This window comes from Crocodylus siamensis, chromosome 11, assembly GCF_052110815.1.
Source record: "Crocodylus siamensis isolate JL-2025a chromosome 11, ASM5211081v1, whole genome shotgun sequence".
Classification (NCBI taxonomy): Eukaryota; Metazoa; Chordata; order Crocodylia; family Crocodylidae; genus Crocodylus; species Crocodylus siamensis.
In genome coordinates, this window is record NC_143405.1 from 5,876,160 (window position 1) to 5,900,100 (window position 23,941).

The window sequence follows — 23,941 nt, forward strand, 5'->3', positions numbered from 1 at the left end:
GATGCACAGCAGCCTCGGCAAGAGCTCCCAAGGCCCCCTGTTCCTGCCGAGTGTCAACCAGCAAAGCTCCCTGACTCCAGTACAGCTATTTTCAGGGGCACTGGCTGGAGATCTGGCCTCTCGCCGTGCAGCTTGCCCCGGCTGTGAGCACGTTCTCCGCTCTTAAGTCCATCTTGTAGCTCTGAACATAAATCCCCCTGCTTTCTTCCAAACTGTTGAAAGTCTGCTCCTGGTTGTATTTTTAGATTTAAAAAAATGCAGCTGTCAAAGCCTTTGAAGGCACCCAGGTACTTTAAGAAACAAAACATAGCACCTCGCTGTCAATCATGCCAGCCACAAATGGACTCCCTGCAGCCCCAAAATACTGCTAAATTATTGCCTTTTACAAAAATGGTGGTTGGCTGCTTATTATTGGCTTTCATCTTTATTGCCTCTTCAGGCAAAATGGCTGGAATGACAACAGCAAATAGGTCCAGGTCATCTGCACCCGCCATGGACTCGTTAACAGACTGGGGTGAACCCCCAAATAAACATGATGGGGCCAGATAGTAAAATAGGGTTCAGTGGAGAAGCAGGCCAAGCTGTGCAGGATTTCTCCTGCAAGATTAAAGGCAACACTTGCAATAAGAGAGAAAACATTGCCACCAGAAAATGAACATCAAGTGCATACTTTAACAAGCTGGTCTGTACAGGTAGGGCATCGTCTGAGGAAGTCCATTAACTCGACCAAAAGGAATTTTATGCAGCAATCCGGGGAAAAGCACCAAGGTACCAGCCCAAATCTCAACTGTCTGTTCACTCGAGGTTTTTAAAATGTACCGTGATCTACAAGTGACTTTAGGGCATGCTCTAGCCTGCCAGCAAACTACTCACACAGCCCTGGGTTGAGCAAAGAGGGCAATAAATCCTCGGCCCAGCACATCGCTTTCAATGAGGAAGGTCAGTGGCCAGATCTCTATATCCACACAGGTGGTTATGGGTGGCAGGCCACTTATTCAGGAGAGCTGCTCTGCCTTGCTGCTTCCTATCTGCTCTGGTATTTTTAAGTGAGCAAAAATGCTACAATGCTTAGCAGCTTTGCCAACTCACCACGTTTTAGCAGGCCTTTTGCTGTGGGTGGTGTTTTCCTAAAAGCCCCAGCCCCTGGAGTCCTGTGGTTGATTTTCTGAACAAAAAGCAGAGAGTTGTGTGCAAAGAGAGCTTCTAGCCCTCCTGGTAGTGTGGAAAAGTTGGAAAATAAGACCCAGATATAACCCCTGGAAGATGCAATGAAACCTGTATGTACCCCAAATCCAACACGTAGCTTCATGGCCAGCAGCAGTGCCACACAGAGCTTCCCAAGTCTCATCCTTAGTGGGCATCAAGGCTTTCCATCTTGAAAGAAGGACTGTGTAAGGACTAGCTGGGGTATACACCAGTTGGCCCTTTGAGAGAAGCCATGACAAGCAGGAGAGTCAGGTCGTAAGAACAAAGCCCTGCCAGAGAGGTAGGCAGGGGCACGTGTTTTCTGATCAAGAGGATCGCCTGCATGCTGCTTGTAACCATCTCTTCTCAAATCAGTATTTTGGGGTCAGTAAGTAGGGCACTTGGGATTTTGATAGGTATAATATTTAAATGTCTCGGCCAGCTGTTCTGCTGCACAGTTAGACCTAGAAAAAGCAACCAGAGGGCTGAACCCATAGTGCTTTGATATCCTCTAGTCCTGAAAACACCCTGCAATCCCCTGTACCTTCCTTAGGGATCACCAGGCACTGAATCTCTTCCAGGAGACAGATGGGGTTCAACAGAGCAGGGGTATTTCCCATATAAAACAGCAAGCGAACTCTCAGTCCCCTTAACATGACACGAGAGATGACTTTCCAGCACTGGGAAGTCAGCAGCCCTCAAAACCAGGGTTAATCTGTACCTAGTCCCAGGTGACCCCGCTCCAGGTAGAAGTCCTGCGCATCCTGTTCTCTGCACTAATAAAGTAAACACGTCTGTGAGCAGGCACAGACAGGCCGGAGCAAGCATAGCTCGTCCCTCTGGAGTCTGACAGGTGGGTCTTGTTTCAAAAGATTAAGGAACAGCTTCAGCACCGAGAGCCTCAAGTCTTTGTCCTGCCTATGCAGCCAGTGAAGGAGGGATAGGAAAGAGCCCAGGTGTGTCTGATTGTGAATGCACTGAAGGGGTCTTGAAAAGGACAGTCTCTGCCCTTGGATTTGCATTTCTGGTTCTACAACTCCAGGAACAGGCACTGGAGAGAGAAATTAGCTAGAACAGATTTGAGGCACATGCAAGGAGAAGCCAGGCAGCCTCCGTCACAGCATCGATGCCATCCATACCAAGAAAGTACTTGCAGCTGGTCGCACCGCTTGGCTCTCTGTCCATGAGTGAATAATTGATAAGCTGACTCCAGATCTTGCAACTGTACTCGCTCTTTAGCTATCCGGATCAGAGAAGACTTACAAAGTTTGCAAACTGTCCGTGGCTACCTAAGCTCTGGAGAGGATTTCCTGTTCCCCGCATTGTATTAGCAAGATTTTTTTTTAAATCAAAAGGATGCCCAAATAATTCAACAGGGCGCTCTGAGACAAAGATTCAAGAGAAGCAAAGGGTGGGCAGATACTTGCAAAAGCGTCAGGATTCACAAGCAGCTGAACTAGGAAACACGGAGGACGTGAGTAGGCAGGGCAATAGCCTTGACGGCGGACATAGGGATTATCCCCATCTCTGCCACTGACCTTTCTCTATGACCTTGGGCCGGCCCCTTTCCCAACCCTGCTTCCTCTCCCATCCTTCGTCTGCCTCATCTGTTTAGACTGCAACTCTCTGGGGCACAGGCTTTCTGCTGGGCTGTGTGTGTAGTTAGGGCCTAACACAGGGCGTGTGATCTAGGTTGGACACTACTGTAATACCAGAAGACCAAATAAAGGGAACAAATAGTATGATCCCAGGAATCAGTGAGTTCACTAGTGTTTAAAAAAAAACAACCTTGATTGAGGTGTTTTACTTATCCACTTCAGCTTAGCAATAATCCAAGAATTACGCCTGTCTAAACTAGGTTCTCTCTGGCATGTTTTTGGTACGATTTTTTTTTTTTTCCAAAGTAAGGCTCATCTATAAAGCTCTTCTGATGACTTGGGTGAATTTCCATTTCACCCTCCCTGTGGGTTTGGGTTTTGGTGTGGAGTGAGCTTGCCTTAAAAGCATCTTTTCACTTCTCCTTCCGCAGCAGAAAATCACTGCGCCAAAAATCATACCTCACTTTGTCAGTAGAAAAACAAAATGTGAGCTTAGTGGAAGTGAGCTACTTTGGAGCGCAGGATGGAAAATGTTGCTTATAAGGCTGAACAAGGGTGTGCTGCCAGTTTTGAGAGGGGGAGAGATGCTCGATTTTTATGGCAAATATTTTTCTCCTGCCTTAGGATCTCAAGTCCTTCTGGAATATAACAAATACTCGTTTTAGGCAGCACGAAACTCAAAACTCCTTTCTTTAACCCTTTCCCAGATGACACAAATAAGACGACACTCAATCGATGTGAATGATCATACAAGGCTAAAATCAATAGGGAGTGCTATTTGATAATAGCGGCCGATGGCCGGTGAAACTCATTGCTACGGGAAGCTACTGACTTGCGTTCGGGGACTCAGAGGAATAATAGTGACTGTAACCCAAGCACAGGCTGCAGGGAATAAGCTGATCTGTTAGAAAACTTCCTAAAGGTAGACACCGTGCTGCAAGGCAGGCAGGTTATCTTGGTGGCTGACAGGAAGGTTGAGATTTTTGCAGACCGATACAAAGAAAGACGGATAAAATGCTCGCAGGCCAAAGCAAGGCAAGAGGATTGCCAAGACCTTGCACGCCCAGCGAGTGGTGTCCGCGGACACCAACGCCCCAAAGGGTGACCCCGCAACCCAGCATGTTTCAGGTCACCCGGGAGCATTTACTAGTTTAAAGTGTTTCCGATTTTTTATGCTTCTCCCTATAAAGGCAGCAGCACCGACTAGCCCAGAAGGTGGCAGCAACATCTTGCTACTAGAAACGGGGATTTCTCACTGCCTGAGGTCTCTGTCAGCTGCAGAAACTCACGGCGACTTCCAGTTGCAGCATATTTCCCCGATCAAGAGAGAAGTTGCTTTTTCTTTAAGGAGCTCCCCTACCCATTGCCTCCTGTAGAGACAGAAGCAGCTGGATAAGAGCTAGGGGAGAGGCAGAGCTGGCCTGATGATTTGGTGACAGCCAGACTATGCAGGTCTCTGGACAGCTGGGCCCTGCTATTAAATGTCTGTCTGCTTTAATGGGAGTGCTAACAAACTCAGGCACTTAGCAAACAAGAGCTTGACACCGCTTCTCCCCTTTCAAACAGCAACACAGATTAAGCGGCTTATCGTTTATCCACTGCTATACGTGGGCCAAGTAATGGCTCCGAGCTGGGAGTCCTGTTGAATATGGCTTCACTGATCTGAGCACAGTTATAAAGAGGATAGTAGAGGGCAGAAGAGATTTAATGTACTGGCTCAATCCTGTATCAGTGCTAAAATCCACAGGACAGATAAGGTTCTTGTATTAAACCAACTAAAAAGTTGGAAAAAATGTTCTTTGCAAGCTTTCAGGCACAAAACACCCTTCTTTGGGCATAGAGAGTCTGCTAGTGAATTATGCACTTTCCTGGGTAGAATAGAAGCCAAAGTGCAAGTCTGTGAAAATGCAAATGCACGGCAGTAAGGATCAAAGGGATGGGAGACAATAGGTGAGACAGATGGGAGGGGAAATGTTGATGGAATGTAGCTGGTAAAATGCAGACAGGTTACCTGGGGTTATCAGATGGCAGGCAAGTTATAACATCCCATAAATCCAATGTCTATATTTAATCCATGATTTTTCTGTATCTGGTAGATTTATGAAGTGAAGTTCATGGGCTCGTCTGCGAAAGGTGTTTTGTAAATTCCCTGTGAGAATTAGATCTGAGAGGCTGGAAAGAGAGCAGTTTTCTTGTGCAACCAACAACTCCACGGGGATAATGCAGCTGGCACAACCCAGCCCAGTGCTGAGATGTGCTGCAGGCCAAAGCTCCCTTGGTGACCTGTGGACCTCCTCACAACCTAGGACACAGTGCGTCTCATTGTACAGTTCTTCCTCAGTTCAGGTTAGGCCTTTTGGCCCCATTCACTCTGTTTCCAGTCCCCAGTACTGGAGATCTCCCTGAAGGGTGATAGCTGGTGGCACTCCAATGGAAGAGAAGCCAGCCGGGTCCTATTAGGAATATGCCTAGGCACCCATCCTTATATTAGTACCTAATTAGCCCCTGGGATTAGTGTTTAAACTAGTGTAGCTACAGGACTTTAGAAGCAGCATGCATGGCAGACCCTCCAGGCACTCTTCTACACTTAGTCATTGTCATTCATAGGTGTTAGGGGCTGGAAGGGACCTTGCAAGATCATCGGGTCCAGCCCCCTAACTTGAGTTGTTGCTTGGTAAAAGTTAGTCCTCGATCGTTGCAACTGATTTTTTTTTTTTAGTTATTTAATGCAGTTACCTTAAACTTCACTTTTTCACTCCTAATTTAATCTAATGTCTAACAACTTCTAATTTTTGGAGCTCTTGGCTGGCCCCAGAAAACATTGTTCCCCTATCCCTATCCAATATCTTTTCCATTCATAGCTTTAGTATATTGTGGTAAGTCCAGGAGAACTAGGCTTGCTCGCACAGTCGGGGCAAGACACTTAAGTGCCTATATACTTCTGAGAACTTGAGCCTTTGTCTTTTGAGTCTCAAACCCAGTCTGCAACATGTGGGTAATTACAGTGATCTGCTTCATGAGAGCATTGAGAAGATAAGCCCTCCGGAGACTGGCTGGCTCTGATGCAGCGCTGGTAGGACTCGCAAACAGGAGGGATATTGCCAGGGCATCTTTTGCTGCTCATTGATTGACTCAAGTGAAGTTACCAGAGAAAGACTAATTAGGCCCAAGCACTTATGGATCCTTGCCTGGCAAACTTGGCTATTCCAGTGTCTCTGCACCAAGGACAGGAGTCACTTTGGATAACAAAAGAGGTGGTGAGGCCAGCAGATACGTTTCCTGGCAAGGCGGTGCAGAAGGTGAAGGTCCCCTCTGAGGCCAAAGGAGTGGAGCACAGAGCAAGGTCTGCGCCCTCCCAGGCACCATGTGAGTGGGTGATGATGCTGAGGGGGTAAAGGGGCATTCAAGAAGGATCCCAAGGAGGAATTAGCCCATTTCTCCTTGGAGAGGTATCAAGTGACAGATTCTCAAAGAGATAAATGAGTAGTCTCTCTGCACTCGCAAAGTACCCATCACTGTAATCCTGAGGCAGGGGAACAGTGAGCTGTGTCTTCTCTAAGGCTCTCAAAGGACTTTCTAAACTTCAGTGACTGATGCCTCGCTTGCCCCTGGGTGCCAAGGACATGCATTCACTGACACTTTCCATTTGGCTTCTGTTTTTTATTGCTGCAGGCCTCTCTGTTTGGGAGAGGAGTGAGTCCTGGGTCAGGACTGTAAATGCCAAGATACATCCAACCATTGGCGAAGCGTAAGGGGTACACACAGGTGCACATGCACCCCCCGAGATCAGCCATGCACCCCCTGGAAGTGCCAGCCGTGAAACCAGAAGTGCACTTCCAGTTTCACCACTGGCTTGGCAAGCGGCCTCTGGGGGACCACCCTCATCGGCAATCTGGTGCCCCCCCCCCACCGATTCGGGATGCACCATTTGCCCAGGCATCCAACAACACCTGCTCTCACTTGGCCTGTTCTCAGAAGACCGGTCAGCATCCTACATCTGGATGCAGATCTGATTGTAGTGTTGCCAACATCATGAATTCAAAAACCAGACGTTAAAACACCAAATCATGATTTTGGTTTAAAACTCACAAGAAGGGTCAGAATAATATATCTGGGGGTCTTCTGGCTGCACCTTTTGAAGTGTTAGGATCCTTCAGGTGACATTTTCATCTGTAGCCACAACCAACAGGAACACCCTTTTATTTTTAAGTGAAAACAAAGTTCTTGCCTATTCATATGCCTCCAGGATCTAAGGCTTTAGAGAAAACACCCGATATTCTGAGACACTCGATAAATTTTGCAAGAATTGACCACATTATGAGCTGATACTCAGTTATGTTTAGATTCATAGAAAATCATACAAAATGAGGGTGTGAAGGGACCTCAGGAGGTGACATCTAGTCCAACCCCTGCTCAAAGCAGGACCAGCCCCAGCTACATCACCCCAGCCAAGGCTTTGTCGAGCCAGGTCTTCAAAACCTTCAAGGATTGCTCCATCCTAAAGTGCAGGACTTTGCACTTATCCTTATTGAATCTCGTGAGGTTTCTTTTGTTCCAATCATCCACTTTGTCTAGGTCTCTCTGAATCCTGACCCTACCCTCCAGGGTATCAGGTTCTCCCGATGTTCATCAACACAGAGTATAGCTCCTTGCCACCCACTACCACCCAGGCATCAGTGCTCCCAGTTCCTCATCTCTAGGCAAAAGGGAGCTTCCAAAATGAAATGTAGAAGGACAAGGCCCTCATTTCTAGGGCCCAACACCAGAGAGAAGAAAAGCCCCAACATGTGGCATTATGCAACAGATTTTATTACATGAAACAATAATCAACTGATACCAACAAATCGAGAGAAGTTCAAACCGGGCGCTTTGATCCCTGCAGAAGCCGGAGAAATGCCAATGGATTTTCCAAGCTCCAACACCTCTTGCTGTCGCCATATGCCAAGGCTGTGAGAAAGCAGAAAAGTGAACACAAACCCTCCCCACTCGGCACTGGGGAAAGGGAAAAAAAAAAAAAAGAGGAGAGATGGAAAAACTAGAGCAACTTCACAATCGAGATTGCATCACATGTGGTGTTGATCACCAACAAGCTGTGAATTGTGGGAAGAGAGAAAGAAGCAATGGTCTGGTCTGAGTGGGTGGGTGGGTTTCTTTCTTTCTTTAGATAATTGCATTTTATTTTTAAAAAGCAAATGCTTTTTAAAAACCAGTGAGCAGCTGTAGTCCAGACGTCGCCCTGTGTCGTAGGCAAAGAGCAAGCATCATGTTAAATAGGACCATCAGCCCTACCCTCCTCACTCCACCCTGGGAGAGGCAAAAAGTACAGGAAGGGGGCGTAAATATTTACTCTCCAAACACAAACTGCTGCCGGGAGGTTAACAAGGCAAATAACCAGCCTCTGAGATGGGAGCCAGGAAATATGTCAATTCAACAGCCTCTGTGCCACACCTGAGATACCGACTGGGTGAATTCCCGCCAGACAGGGAGGCCCCGTACGTGGCCTGGGCTCCTCCGACACAGGTGGGATTCAGGTGGTAGAAACGCCAGGACTCTTGTTATGCAGCATCCCCGTGGCACAGGACAAGCCCCACATAGCTCTCCAGCCTCTCTGACATGTTTTTAGCAACGGGGGCCAACCTGAAGTTGCATTTCCTTACACCGGACCTAGGAGACTATGGCCGCGTCCAGATGAGCATGGCCGTGTGGTACGTGGCGTCGCAGACACGTCTACGGAGCCGCTTACCGCCCGTTGCATTGTTCTCCATGCTGCAAAGGAGCAGAGTGGAGGGGGTTTTTTACCCCTGCTGGATCAAAAAAAACCATGGGAAAAGAAGCAGAGGGGCGCGTGCTACCAGACAGGCTAAGTGTGCCAGAGCCCCAGGTAAGGCTGCTGGGGTCCCCTACCCCACCGAGGGTGACTTGCACATGGCCAGGCATTCCCTGGAGACAACTAGCAGCGGCACAAGGTGCACCAACACTAGTTGTGCACCAACACACACATCTGGACGCGGCCTATGATGCAAACCAGCACTGATCCCAACTCGGAGCCTTCTTTTCATTTCCAGTTTGGATGCAGCCAGCACCTTCCAGGAACAGCCCCACGCGGCCACAATCTCAGCCCAGTCTCTGCTCTCTCCAGAATTCCCCTATTCCAGGCGACCGAAATCAGCCACGCCTGACACGGCCGCCTTTCCCAAGAACAGCTCGCGACGTTTTTGGTTCTGTCAAAGCTGAAACAGAAACTAAACCTCACCAACCGACCTGCCCTCCAGGCCCCATCTCCTGGCATTAATGCTGGTCTCATGCTATGGGTACGAGACAGGAGCGTTTCCACTCTCGTCCGTGTGGCTGCAACAGCAGCCTTGAGTCATTTCCAAAGCTCCTTTGGGCCCATTTTTAGCTTTTTCATCTTCTTGCCATGAATTACTACATATCTCCCCGTTAATAACCTCATAACTTCAAGATGAGAAGTAATATTGCCACAAGCTCCAATGGTATGGACCGTTGCAGCAGGACATTTTCCTAAAGCCTTGTACTGGTGAGTACAGGACTGCTAACTCCACTGAGTTTAAGTTGAACAGTGCTCCTTTTCCAAGCAGAATGGCCTTTTAAATAATGATCCACAAAAAAGTTTGAACCCCCTCCACACGTGCACGCACGCAGATCGGCACTAACTCAACTGAAGCTCTTCCCTGTTCTCCCTTATTTTATCTATCCTGTAGCTGTCGGAGAAAATTGATCTCTGCCCTAAACCCAGGAACAAGTTCAATCTTGTTTGTACCAGGCAGAAAGCTCAGGTTGGATCCGAGGCGACTGCTAACAGCTTCTGTTAACACACGTGCTGCATTAGGGATTAGTGCCACGTTCCCATCCAGCAATGTTCCCACTTAGGAGGCACACATTTGACACCGGAACGGAAAATAGGTTTAAAGGAACGACTCCCAGATCCTTAATGCCTACAGTGAACGCAGTGCTTAGCGGGAGGACCTCACAAACCTACAATGTCTTTGGCGGTAGGCTTTGCATCAGTCCCTTGCTGGTCTGGTCTACACCCAGAGCTCTTGCACTATCGGGTGGGCTCTCAATGCTGGGACCAAGCCCTAGGACACATTCAGATGGGCTCAGTTGTGATCCCCCCCGAGAGCTCCTCTGCAGCCTGAGCTGGCTCATGAAGGTGCCCTGCTCTAAGTGGGCAGGAGGGTGCCCATGCATTGCAGATGTTAGCTAAGGCAACATCGACAAGGCCTGTAGGGTGGATGGACCCTGTGATCTGGCTATGGCATGTAGCACAGTAAGCTGTGCACTGCTTCTAAGGCCAGGACTTTCCATGTGGCTGCACTCAAGAGATCCAGCTGGCTTAGCTGTAGCAGATGAGGAAGAGCCTTTTGTCTTCCTCCACCCAAAGCCAACACATCTGGAGCCCTCACAATGGTGTGCTGCAGGACAGAACATAAACCCAATGCCTTATGCCCGGCACCAAGAGAACTGCAAGGCGGGAGGCATCCAAACATCGTGTGTTATCCCCCCGAGGTGGAGTGTGCACAGGGCCGCAGGACACGGCGGCTCCCTGACTGCTGTCTTGCAACAGAGGCTGGCTATTCAAGTGAGTTTTCTCCCCGTGTCCAGGAACAGAGGCAATCCAGAAGTCACATGAACTCACCAGGGCGATGGAGCCATGGCCTCCAAGCCAGCAGCTTGTGAGTCACCCAAACAGGAAAAAATATTGAAGCCATTTCTAATAGGAGCCGAATTGCCCACAGGGTGGAGCTCTGCACAATGATTCGGCACCGGTACAAGCGAGGAAAGATGTTTGTAAGGATCTCACTGGTTTGTCCCAACCCCAAGGCTCGGGAAGCTTGGAAATGCTGACTTTGACTTCAGAGGGGACGGGCACATCCTTAGCGAACAAGTCACAGCTCACCCATTCAGAACAAAAGAGGACTTGAACTGTATTATATTTTAAAATGCTCATATATTTTTCTTTTTTTCCCCCTATTTTCTCTCTCTCTCTCTTTCTTTTTTTTTTTGTTTTTTTGTTTTTTTACAATTCTAGTACAATTGTTCATCAAAATACTGGCGCTTCCAGCAGCAATTTTTTTTTTAAGTGAACAAATAACATACGGTAGTGATTTCACAGTAAAACAGACTTGCGGGAACGCCAGAGAGACATGACAAAAGACCTCCCCCCACCCCATAAAAGAAGATTTCAGATGTGGGAGGAAAAAAATAAAAAGTTCATTCCAAAAAAAAAATATATATTTCCAAAGAGATTTCATATAAAGCCTTTAAAACACAGTCAAAACATTCTCCCTCTCCTCCAGGTGTCTGTCCCTGTGGTCAAGCATTTACAGAGAGAGATAGTTTATAACACTCTCTATTGAAGAAGAAACAAAACAATCCAAAAAAGAAAAATCTCCAAGAATATGGAAGGGATAAAATTACATTTGTACAAAAATAGATTTTTTTTTAACTTTATTGATGCTTTAGATATTTTTCCTTATCTTTTCTCTTTTTTTTTATTTCTTTTCTTTTTTATTATTTTTGTAATTCTTGCTGAATTTTATTTTAGCTATGTGTCCCATAGCTAAGGCATCCATCGCTAAGTGTTGGGAACTGCTAAAGCTATTTTATTCACACCATCTGCTGCTCCAAAAAAAAAAAAGAAAAAAAGAAAAAGGGCATCTTAAAATAGATGCATTTCCTCTATCTCGAGTTGTAAAAATCATTCAGCACTTGCCGACATGGAAGGGGCTCTGGTACAACGTACTCGCTTGCATGAAGCAAAAAGGTATGAGGGGAAAAAAAACCCAAAACAAAATAGGAAAAAAAATATAGAATCAATTTGAACAAAAACAAAAGCACAAAAAGTCTGTAATTGCTATGGTTATAATATATGTATATGTGAGTGAGGGTATTTATACAGTGTATATATCTACAGTACATACATGTATACACACGCACATATGTATCAACTTAAAATAGATCATGCACTCTAGTCACTGATGGGGACATCATCAGCTAATTAGCCACTGCTGGGGATTGGCGGGGCCAACTGTGAGTCCACAGGCTACAAGGTCACGTGTCCCCATCCTCAATCCCACTGCTGCCACCAGGTTCAGGATTGTCCACACACAGAGAGCCCAAGTGTTGCCCGGGAAAGAGGGAGGGTTGGTTCCTTTGGTCCTGCTCTGATGATGAAGACCCCAATGGATGAGCCTTTGCTCATCTTCTGATTGCAAACACTAAAAGTTCCTCTTGCTCGTTAGGGAGAGAGATGGCTTGACAACCACGGCAGACTCCGGGTAGAAGGCTGTGCTGCTGCATGTCCCAAAGCTGTCCCCAGTGGTTTCAATGCACTGATGGGTGGTGGCAGCAAGAGGAGAAATGAGCAGCCAGAGTCGGCGGACGGGATGACTGAGTATACTCTCAGCAGTTATTCAAGTGGGCTGTTGCAAAGAAATATGTTGGAGACCAGACCTTACAGTCCATTGGAGGACTCCAGGGGTGAGGGGAGGGCCAATTTCCTTTTCCGATTGTGAATCTTCCTTGGCCTTTCAGACAAAAACCAACCTAGCGTACACCTTTCTCCCCTGGGAGACTTCAGCTGGAAGGTCCATGCCTGCAGGTGTGACATAGACCGCAGTCCAACCCACCATCCAAGAGTTGACAAAGTGCAGAAATTAGCTGGGCTTTCAGGAACGAAGGGAAGGGGTGGGGGGAAATTCCTCTGTGTGTTTCCTCAATATACGACAGTTGTGAGTTTTCAAGGCCTTTCAACGAACGGATCTCCACTGCTAAGGTTCCACCTGAACTTGGTGTCGGAGATGGATGGACGGGTAGGAAAGGCCTGATAAGCTTCTTGAAGACCATCCTTAAAAGCCTTTTTAAGCTCTTCTTGTTGCAGATCCCAATTGAGAACACACGCAGAAAGGCTGTAAGGAACCTCCAGTGCGGTGGGTGGCTGGCTGAAAAGCTGATGTTTGTGCTATCTTTAGAAAATTAAAGATTGTCCCACCAAAAAGAAAAGAAAAAAAAAATCACCCTAATTGAACCAGATTTTGCACGAATACTATCATCTGGTTAAATAAAAGTCCTAGCTCTCTAGTGAATAATGTGCCTTTTTCTTTACCCATGTATCACCTCTTCAAACAAGCTTGCAGTATATTTATAATAATTATTATAATGATGGGGGGGAGGGGAATAAAATAAAAAGCCAAAGCGAAAGAAAATATAAACCAAAGAGTGAAATCCATGCAAAAGCGGGTCGCTTTAAGGCTGCTACGGTGGGTTTGCCACAGCCCAAGTGTAGCTTATGTTTGTTCTAACTGGGGAATTGCACTGGAAAAAACTGAATTGGGGGGATATTTTTTTTTGGGGGGGGGGGGAAGAGGGGTGTTGGTGCCCATCAAGGGCTGACATGGTTTATTGTTCATGGGCGTTCAGGGTGCAATAAGGATTCCCTTGTGGGCCAGAGCCGTGGCTGGTATAAATCAAGGGAGTTTTACCAAAGTCAGCAAAGACAAGCCAATGTGGTAACAGCATCTCCTGTGACAACCCTACCAATTTAATACAGCACCGTGCACATCAGCCTGCCACAACAGGCCGTTTAAAAATGCAGGCTGAACCTCACAATCCATTCTTCGGAGGAATTAGCATCATCCCCAGTGCACGGGAGACAGAAAAGCACCCAGGGTCATCCCACCTGCCAACGAACTGAGCCAGAAATAAACCCCCGAGGGCCAAAACTAATGGCGTAACCGCGACCCGGCGCTTCATCCTGGCACTATGCTGTATTTGGCAGGGCAGCATTTGGAGCTAACACTGTAGCACGTTTTAATAAGGGCAACACCTTCGATTCCAATGCTAACGTGGACGAGACAAGCCGCACGCTCCTTAGACCTCAGCTCGGCACCCCCTGCCCAAGAAGCAGCTCCGCCAACACGGGACCCATCCCGGGGGCCTAGGGTCGGCCCCGGCTTCCTCCGGTGGCTGAGGAGGAGCTGGCAGGGAGCACGCGCTCGCAGCCTAGAAAAACAAATAGCCGCTCAGACTTCCAGGCCCAAACACAGCGCCTTTCAAGCACCCAATAAAATAAAATAAAATAAATAAAAAATAACAAGCTGGTTCTGCCTGATGGAGATAAACAGTGTTCAGCGTGGGGCCAGGTCGATAGGCTCTTTAATAAGCCTTTAATATTCTCTCGCGGGCAAGCTCAGGGCGTGAATGCAGATGCATGCCAGCTCCTCATCCCCCGACTAATATTTCCACGCACTGAGTGGCAGTGGCAATGTATGGAGGGAAGAGGTTCAAAGCTGGTGAGCTCAGATCCAAGGGGCCAGCCGAGATGCGACGTTCCCACCTTGGCCTGCGACCACGGTGCCTGCGTGAGGACGGGGCTCTGCTTGCATTTCCTGGCAACCTCTATGCAGCTCATTTCTCCCGCCTTGTTTTCCTGGCAAATTCTTCCAGGGTGAAGCTGTTTAATAATATTTTCAGCAGCAGGCAGCCTGCAGAAGAAACGCGGCCAAAGCCCCGCTCCTGCCTCTACAGGTTTGTCACTTCGGGGCGACCCGGGAGTGGGTGGGGGGGGGGAGGGAAGCGATGACCTGAAATCTTTGGTATTTGTTTAGCAGCGAGAGAGGTGTATTAGCCAAGGGGAGGGAAGGGGCAAGGATCTGAACCACCAGCCTGTTTGGGCAGCACCTGCAAGGAGGGACGTGGAGTAACAGCTGCATCTCTTACAGGACCAGAGGTGAGGGCTTGGCGTGGGACTGCCTGCTCTCCCTTCACCCAGGCACAAAGCAGCTATATAAAGGGCCAGCTGTAGCTGACAGGGAAAGGCGGGGGAGAAGAAATATTTCTGGAATCTAATCCTCGGTCGTTTTTGAGCACAAATCAAATAGAAGTGGCGGGGAAGCCCTTGGTTGGGAGCCAACTGCAGGCACCTCGCTCCTGGCTCAGCCTGCGAGTTCCCCCGGTGGGTTAAGAATGGTTACTTTCTTCTGGGGGAAAAAAATAAATCAGCAAGCTCCTTCATTATTTGCTCTCCTATTTCTTTCCATTTGTTTTCTAACTTGGGCTCTTGAGACACCTGCTTGGAGTGAAGCTGGGACCCAAAAGGAAAGGCGCTCCCTTGCTGCCTGACTCCGTCCCCCAAGAAACCCCCTCCCGAGATGCTCCTGGAAATGTGCAGGGCGCCGTGTTTTGGCAAACGGACCGGGATTAAATCAAAAAGCAGCGGTGTGCAAAAGCAAAACAAACCGTCTTCCCGCCTCTCCCCCCAGAAAAATGTAAGAGCAGCTCCCGCAGCCCGAGCCAGTCGGTGGAAACTTCGGCTGCACATTAAACAGAGGGAGAGTCAAGCTGAAGGGCTGGAAAACTTCCTAAGCATGAGATTCACCAGACTGTGAAATAGCCTCCCTTCTTCTCCAGGAACAACTGGAGAGCCGGTTGCTTGGGTCATTTTAAAATGGGTCTGGACACAGCCCTGGAGAATACACCGGAGGGAATGCCCCTGCCCAGGGTTTTCTTATGGATAAAACATTGCTGCTCGAGTCAAAGCTCATAGGGAAGCTCCTGAAACCTTGTAGCCTCCCCTTGGTGGAGCCGACACGGGTTTTCTACAGAAACAAGCTGCAATGTGTGCAATTAATTTTTGCTCTTCAGGATTCCCACAGGAACACAGAACAGCAGCCAAAGCCACAGGGAAAGAGCAGTCCCTTCAGTGCACCCTCCTACCTGGGTCTGGCCAAGGCCTGGCCCGACGACCCCTCCAGGAAGGAGATGCCCCCAAGCAAGCACCACGCTTGGCTCTAGCGCAGCAATTTGAGAGTCTCTGGGAGGGGAACAAAAAGGCAGGGGGGTATGAATACTGTTATTTCTGCTTTGCAATCTCCATTCTTCATCGGTAATTTAAGATGCAACAAGCAAATCTTTATGCAACACGGCCCTCCCGGCTGACGCAGCCTCCTGCTTTCCTGATCCCTGTTGGGACCCTCATGCTGTATCATTTCTACACTGGGAAGATGGGGGAATATTCTGGGGGTAGGGGTGACCCTCTCTTTTCCACCAACGAATGCACAACGCAGGCCTGCCCAAGGGCTCAGTCGACTGCAGCTTTGCTCCACGGGCTGTCACGGCCCAGGCCACCCTAACCCGGAGAGACCCCCGATGGGGTGGGAGTTCAGGCTGTCACAACCCAGGCCACGCTAATCTGGAGAGACCCATGGATGGGGTCCGAGTTGCTGCAGACCTACAAACGCCTCCCCAAGCAGCCAGCCCCTGCTCCTACAATGCAAAGCTGCCCTCAAAAGAAACCGCTGCCCCAGGTTAGCACCCACCAGTTGGCAGGGCCAGCTGAGAGCACGTGCGTGTGCACGTTCCACCCTGTCCAATGCACTTCGTGTGTACGTGCATGTGCTAAGGGAGGGGCAGGGACCAACCAGGAGGGGAGGGATATGGGTGATTGCAACCTTAAAGCGACCGCTTCCAGACCCGCGCGTTCCAGTTGGCTGGTGTTTGGACTGGCGAGCTCCAGAACAGAGAGGAAAGTCATCTTTGGCGGGGAGGGGGACAAAAAAAAAAAAATCTGTGATGCTCCATTGCTTTTTCCCCAAAGGAAAGCAAGACTATTGCGGCGACCGCCGCCTACGCTGCCCTCCACACACAGAGGGGGCTCAGTCTCTCAGTGCGACCGGTCATCTCTCCGTTTGGGGAACGAGGTGGAAGAGGGAGGCGAGATCCATCCCGCCACCCCCTGGTCTGAACGAAAAGGAGAGGGCTCCGTGCAGAGCCAAGGTGACTCGGTCGGGGACAGCAGGGGCCCGCTCCTTTCGAGAAGGAAAAGCGAATACGAAGAGTAACAGTGAGAAAGCAAAAAAATAGATTTCTTTTTTTTTCTTCTCTTTCCAAAACTCCATCCTCTGAAAATATCCAGCTGTGAGCAAGCAAGAATTAACCACTCCCCCAAGCTCATCCAGCCCCAGCAGCCTAGCGCTCTTATGAGCAAGACCATCCCCACTTCCCACCAAGCAGCTGGGCTCCAGGGTGAGAAGCCAGACCCAACATCAAGGGCGGGCAGGGGGACGTCACCCCCGGCCTTCGGCTTGGGCTGATGCCCGTCGGTGACGGGGAGGGAGGAGCGCTGGCATCCGAAACACTCTGCCCCACTTCTCTATATCTAACATTTTAGAAGAGCCCTCCTTATCCTTAGACGCCGCGACGACAAGCTGAGCAAGGGTCCACGTGACGAGAAGGCAAGGGCGTCGGGGTGTTGCCCGGGGTCAGACGGAGAAGAGCAGACGGTGTTTCTGGCATTAGGGGGGGCAGGAGGAAGAGAAGGAGGAAAGGTGGAGGCGGAAGGAGGCTGCGAAGGCCCCTGCTGGGTGAAAGGACGGACCCAGAAGAGGTTATCTTAAGTCATTTGGTGGGGTGCTTCCAGCATTTCCATCAAGAAGGTGTCGATGGGTGTATCTCCTATTAGCTTGAAGAAGAACAGGTGCTCCAGGCATTTCAGGCCAATGGATCGGAGGGCAGGGAGACGGAGCAAGAGTTTTGCAAACCTGCAGGGTGGGACAAAAAAAGGAGAGGAGAACGTGATTAGAGGCCGCAGACTCAGCTGGAATTTGCCTACAGGACTTTGAGGTGGGACAAGCAACTCCGAACCCTACTGATGCCTGTGCGCCTACTCCAAACACGGTTGACTCTACCCTTTGGTGAAACCCTCCCTATCCAGGCATGTCGCGGAAAAAGTACCATCCGGCTCTCTGCTCTCCAAGTACATGCAATCAGTGAGAACATCCCTAACTAACTTCAGTGAAAGGTTTGCGCAACTTTCTCCCCTGCTCAGGCATTTGGTTTCCAGCGGTGCAGGGTTGGGTCCTTCACACCGTAGCAAAGGAGAGAAAAACATCATGAGTAAATTCTCTTGTTCGGGGCATCCACACTATTTCACACCAGCTCCTGTTGGGCACTGGAACTAGGAAAATCGGCATCGTAACCCCTTCCCTCCCAAAAAATCCCATCGGGCACTTTTAATGCATTTCATGAGACTCACTAGGTGCCAAGTGCCTTCGGTGAAGTAATTCAGCATCTCAAAATAGACAGCATGACATAGCTCTGCCCAGATGCCACCAGAGGTTAACACATACAGCGCACACACCTCCCTCCTCCTCCTCCTCCTCCTCCTCTCGCTGGCTTGGATAAGCACTGCTCCCTCCCCGCTTGGCTGGTGGGATGGACCGCATCCATCTGTACACACTGGCTGAAAGGAGCTCTTTCTCTTCGGTCAGCCTGGTCGAGACACTTTTCATGTTGCACTCACAACCTTTAACGAAGAGCTGGCAAGCCACAAAGGCCGTGCGCAGATTTGGAGGCTCTCTAGTGTTTTAAGAACAAGTCAGGCCGGGTAAGAAAGTCCTTCTGCAAGGACCAAACCAGGGCGGGGGGGAGGGGATTTGGACCAAATAAGTTTGCAACTGCAAAGGGCAGAGAAGCTTTTCCTACCCTGCTTCTCCCTCTCGAGTGGTCCCATCAGCTCTCTTTGCTTTTCTCCTTACTCAATTTTGGTCTTTGTATAAGTGCTGGCGGGGGAAGGGGGCACAGACAACCCATCCCTTTAATAACTGAGAATGGCTATAGGTATTTATTTTTATTGTCACTCTGCAATCAGGGCTTTAAAATAAGCTGTGCAACATAATGGCTGGATCTGGGCCGGCAAAGGGGGAAGGATCCTGTGCACTCCTATCATGCGCGCGCGCACACACACACACACACACATATATGCACAAATATATTTTTGCTGAGCTGGCGAGAACAGCGGGACAAGGGCCAGGAAAAACAAATCAGCCCTGCCATCCCATTCAGGAAGTTTCACTTTAAACCAAACCAGATGATGGCTGCAGCTTGCAGATAGGTTTAACCGTGAGATAACTGGCCTGCAGCACAATGCGCCGGAGCCGGGATTGGGAAGGGTGAGAATGGGGCTGATTACATGTGGCTGCTTCGTGTCACGTACGCAACAGGCCCTCCCTGCCAAGGGACCCGGGGAAGGGGCCGAGGGGCGGGGGCATATGGCTGGGATGCAGTTTTGTTTTACTTTGGCAGGTTTCCCTGAGCCTGGCTGCTGTGTAGGAGGCTTATTTGGCCGGTGAGTGTTTAATCGCTGTTCCTGTGAGTCGCTGCTCACGGATTTCCACCATTGCCCATTTTTTGAATGAGTCTGAAATCAAGCCTTCAGCGTATCTAAATGCCCCAGGGGTAGCTCTAGTCTTTAGCAAATGCGCTGCATGGTGCACAACTGCCGAGGATGCACTGGGCTGTGCATTGCGGTGACCACGTTGTGCCACGAAGCGCGAGGAAGAACAGCCCTTGTTATTTTGAACCTCGCTTGGTGAGTAACTGCAGGTCCTCCATTTAGGTATTGACCCTCTAATCTGCTTTGGTCCCCTGTTCGGCTCCATCCTCTCCATTACAGAGCCTGGGGCAGGACGGGGGGCAGCAGCTCCCCTGGGATTATTTTTAGGGTGGAAAGTTTTAGGCTTATTGGTGTCAGAGCGTCTGGAAAAGGCGGGTCTGATGGTCCCACCCATTCACAGCAGGAGGACCTGAGGCACAAAGGGGTGAGATGACTCGTTCAAGATCTTGAGGCAGTGGTATTGCTGGGGCCAATCCACAAGTCCAGCGGACCATATCATCCATCACAGGATGCGCCGAGTATGCCCTTCCACCTTTGGTTCACAGCAATCACTGACACAGTCCTCAGGGTCACGGGAACTTCAGTGATGTCTTGACCGTTGTCGTCTAGGATCATCAAGCCATTTGGGTCTTTACGAGATTTGGGAGGGGTGGCATGCGAAACACAGCCCTCTCCCTTTGCACGCGTGTTTCGGTTTCACTGCGGGGAGGACTGCATTCCCTGTCCCTGCGGCTCACGTTCAAACGAACCCAGAAGTCGCGAGCAAAAGACGGGTGGTCACCAGGCCTGAGCCCCACCTCGTAGCCACAAAGCTGTCACAGGCAGGTGGTGTGACCCAACGACTAGCAGAAGCAGAATAAATTCAGGTTTTGCACACACACTGAGAGTGTTCACATCAGAGGGTTTTCAAGGAAAGCTCACAGCCAGGCTTTTAAACACAGTTCCCACAGCACGAGATGCAGGGTTGGCCGCTTATTCTGAGCTGAAGCAGGCACTGACCTCTCTTGAAAAGCACTAACAGCCAGTTAAAACTGGGCCCAGTGTGGCTTGAAAGGTTCATTTTTTTTGCCCCGTCAGATGAACGTGAATTGGGTTTGGATGGAACTGAAGACGGGCTCCACCACTTAAGGGAAGTTCATGTTTTTTGATGGGCTCCAAAAAAACCTTCCCCATTGTTTTCCCCAACATCATCCCACCGAGCCCCATCACCTTCCAAAACTCGCGATTGGCAAGAGTGTTCCCCCAACGCCTTCCCCAGTTACCTGCCAATTTGGCAAGGCACGCAAAGCCCTGACCCCACACCCCACACAAGTCAAGTCATGTACTATTCAGTCAGCCTGCCCTGGTCCAGCAAATCACCTCCAAGCAATTACTTTGGCCGGTTTGTCTCCATCCTTGTTCAAAGAAATTACTGTCATAAAGGGATCCATGATTCTGAACATCCAATAAAGCCAGCTGACCTGCAAGTCCCCTTTTCTCAGCCAGTTTGCCTTGTTGACTGACCTATACACGTCCATGTGCTAACATCGACCCGCAGGCCTTTTCCAGCTTTTTCCAGCTCTGCAGCGACTGGGAAAACGCACCCACTCAAATTCTGGAGAAATGCAGGAAAGCCGTTCCAAATTCCTCCTCCCATTCCCAGCTGTATTGGGAGGAGGTGGGGAGGGCGAGAAGCTTCAATTGAGGCTTTCACTTCCCAGCAGTGATGCTCATCTGCCACTGAAAATTAACTCCGTGTGTGTCTTGTTTTTCTGTGGTTTGCTCTTGGTGGTTTCCAAAAGGGAAACGATACCCCTGCGCGTGCTCGTCCGGCTGCTGTACCTTTCTCCTGGCTGCAGCAGGGAACCAGAAGAAAGCCAGGGGATCTACTCCGGGTGCACCCCATGGAGAAACGTAGCACCCCCGTGATTTAGTTTATGATGGAAGGCGATGAGCAATGACTACCTGTAAGAAAGCAAAGGGCCTGCAATCCCCAGAAGAAAGGTACTGCATGAATAGTACTGGTATTATTCAGCAGAGGGAAGGACACCAGTGGAAAACCAGCACTGCCAAAGGGCCTTCCTTGTAGCAAAGAATCAAAAACTCTAGACCAGCCCTTTTTGGGGCTGCCACCCCTGTTTGAGTACTCACCTTCCAGGCTGGTCAGGGTATTTGTGTTTGCAGTATGCCTCTAGTGACGCGTATACCTTCTCACGCAAGGCCTCCACCTCAGCGGGGTTGGAGAGACCTTTTGAATCTGAAACATGATAAAGACCCAGATGAATGCAAGCCCTGGACATTTTCAGAAAGGCAAAAGCCATGAGCATCTCCCAGGAATATCTATTGAGGCGCAGGGTGCAGCCCGGTCTACCCCAACACGCCTAGCAGAGAGGGCTGAATGGCTCAGGACCCTGGGTCTCAGTTTGGATGCTGGCTTTGCTTTTTGGATAACCAAACAGCATTTCAGGGCCCTCAGTAAGGAGGGCTGTAGGGTATCCTCTTTGAAATGAGTCCAGGCCGACTCGGCGGGTGTATGCTCCTGTTCCAAGCCCAGACGGCAGACTAGTAGCAGTTACAGCAGGCAAGAGAATAGAAATAGAGACCCAAGTGCTCTCAGCACCCTTAGCACGGTCCTCTCCAGGTCAGGCCTGCAGTCTGGCATGAACGTGGAGCTGGGGACTGGCATGGGGGAGGTAGGAAGTTGCATCTGTGGTGCTGTGCCTGCCTTGATGTCTCCCTTACACCTTTGCACTCCACCTTCCTGCAAGGAGCATTACCCTTCAAAGCTGAGACTCTACCTCCGCTTGGAAAGCCCACCCTCCCTAGGTCCTAGCAAACCACCGGGGAACCAGGGAAGAGAAGGAAACAGCAACCAATTGATTTCGATAGCCGATTAGGCCTGCTTCCACCCTGGGAGCAGGTGGGGGTGGGGAAGCTACAAGGCCAGCTATTGTTTCTACCGTGCAGCAAACAATCCTCTTTAAAAGAAAAGAGAGAGAGAGAGAGTGTGCACTTCAGTAAAGTGAGAAAGACGGCTCCCCGGCAGCTCTGGAGTTAGTGCCAGCATCATTCCCAGGAGAGACGGGCAGCACTGGTATCAACCCCACCATGCTCGAGGGTCAGGAGTTTGGTCTCTGCTGATTAAGTCCCTGGCCTCCCTGCTCAGACTTCTGGTAAGGAGCCAACTGGTATTTTTGGCCCATTGCAAGCTAAACCCTGGCTTGTCCCCCACCCCCTTCAAAATACATTGCACGGAGAACCCTTCCCCTCCTCACCCCCAAGCAGCAATAAGCGCCAGCCGCTCCAGAGCTGGTCTGGGCATCACTTGGCCATCAACGAGGGATGCATTCTCCAGCCCAGTCCTCAATCCCCTGAGCCACAAGACTCAGCCCTGAAGTTTAAAGACAGTCAAGGAATTGGGACTATTTTAATCCTTCACCTCTTACAAGCTGCTTCATAAAAGGAAAAATGGCACTGGCTGAAGCCGTATCAGTCTCCTTGCAAGGAGGATCTGGGCACAAGACGGAGATCACTGAACTGATTTCCCACCAGGAGGAAGAGTCCACTCTTACCTGCTGCTCCTCTCTGTTGCCCATGCTTTGAGAAGGCTTAAAGCCTAAGTGTCCCCCGTTGCACAGTTACACTCAAAAGATTTCTTAATCTGAACCGTCCTCTCACCCTGAATAATTTCACATTTGGGTCTGCCCCCTTCAATGTTTAACCAAACTATCCAGTCCTTCCCAAGAGCCTGACTCCCAGGTACTTTCAGCTTCAGTGCAACGAACAGGGATCCGCATTTTCTCCGATTTTTAAAAAATCCCCAATTTTCAGCTTTAAAAAAGCAACCCTCAATCCACATTTTTCCACGATTAAAATGAAACACCACTACATCTACATCTACATCTAAATATTAGCGGCACTTCATTTTAATCGTGGAAAAATGTGGATTTGGGGTTCCTTTTTTTAATCTGAAAATTGGGGATTTTTTTTTTTAAATCTGAGAAAACCAGGACCCCTGGTAATGAGTTCTGGGAGAGCTCGGGTACCTGAATGCCCTGAAGATGGCTGTTGGCAGCAGCTACAGGTTCAGTTTGCTTGACTGAAGTCCTATCATTCCCCACTCTTCAAATCTCAAATGGACTATGTGTGGGTCACTTAGAAAGTCTTACCAAAGGCTTTCAAGCTCTACTGAAGCCACTGGTTTGTGGTTTTCATCCACAGGAGCCCCTGTAGCACAGCCAAGAGAAAAGTCTGTGTTTTGGCAGATCTCTAGGTGACTGGGTAAGGGTTTAACTTTCCCATGCTGTTCTCCTTCCCGAGCCCAGACCACAGCCCCTAGGTCTCCTGACCATGTCAAAATAGGTGGAGCCTCTTGTCTGCTTTCAGTAGGACAAAAGGACTGCCAGGGGCCTGACATCCCAGAGAAAACGTGTGATGGGAACCTTGCCAAACTTTTTCTCCTTCACCATACATGGTCAGGTTCAAGATGAATAATGAGTTACTTAAGATTAATGGCCAAAAAAAAAAAGACAAAACCAAAAAGCAAGCTGGCAGCCATGCTGGAAAAAGCAAGCTAGTCGAGGGCTGGTTACACTTGGAAATCCCACCACTCACTATGACAGTGATGGTTCACAGGGAGTGCAGGTGGGACTCATGTCATCTACTGTCCCTCTGATCACTGGGCGAAGGCTGTGGTTTGCAACCTGTGGTCCATGAACCCTTGGGGGTTCACAGACTATGTCTAAAGGGGCGTGTGAAAAATGACTATGAAAATAAAGTTTCAACTCAAAGAGGTCCACACCCCTTCATTTGAACTGCAAATGAAAAGGAGTTGAAAACCACTGGGCTAAGACATTTTAGGACTGGCTTCCAGATATTTCGAGGTCACCGAGACAGACTCTTTCAAGTCTAACCTGGGGTAATAATCTAACCAAAAAAAAAAAAAAAGTCTCTGCCTCTTGTAACCCAACTCCAGGCACTCTGG

The 23,941-nt window shown here is 49.3% G+C and overlaps 1 protein-coding gene across 3 annotated transcripts in view; it reads right to left on the reverse strand.

Annotated features, from left to right (window-relative positions):
- Positions 1–10,735: 10,735 nt before the first annotated feature.
- Positions 10,736–23,941, reverse strand: part of RXRA (retinoid X receptor alpha) — a 195,150-nt gene continuing 181,944 nt past the window's right edge. For all 3 annotated transcript variants that reach the window (XM_090021405.1, XM_090021407.1, XM_090021406.1), the window contains 2 exons: positions 21,109–21,214; positions 10,736–17,344 (listed from right to left, as the gene is read on the reverse strand). In XM_090021405.1, coding sequence (XP_089877531.1) covers positions 17,197–17,344; positions 21,109–21,214 — 254 coding nt within the window. In that variant the 3' untranslated portion in view covers positions 10,736–17,196. The remainder of the gene's footprint in view (positions 17,345–21,108; positions 21,215–23,941) is intronic.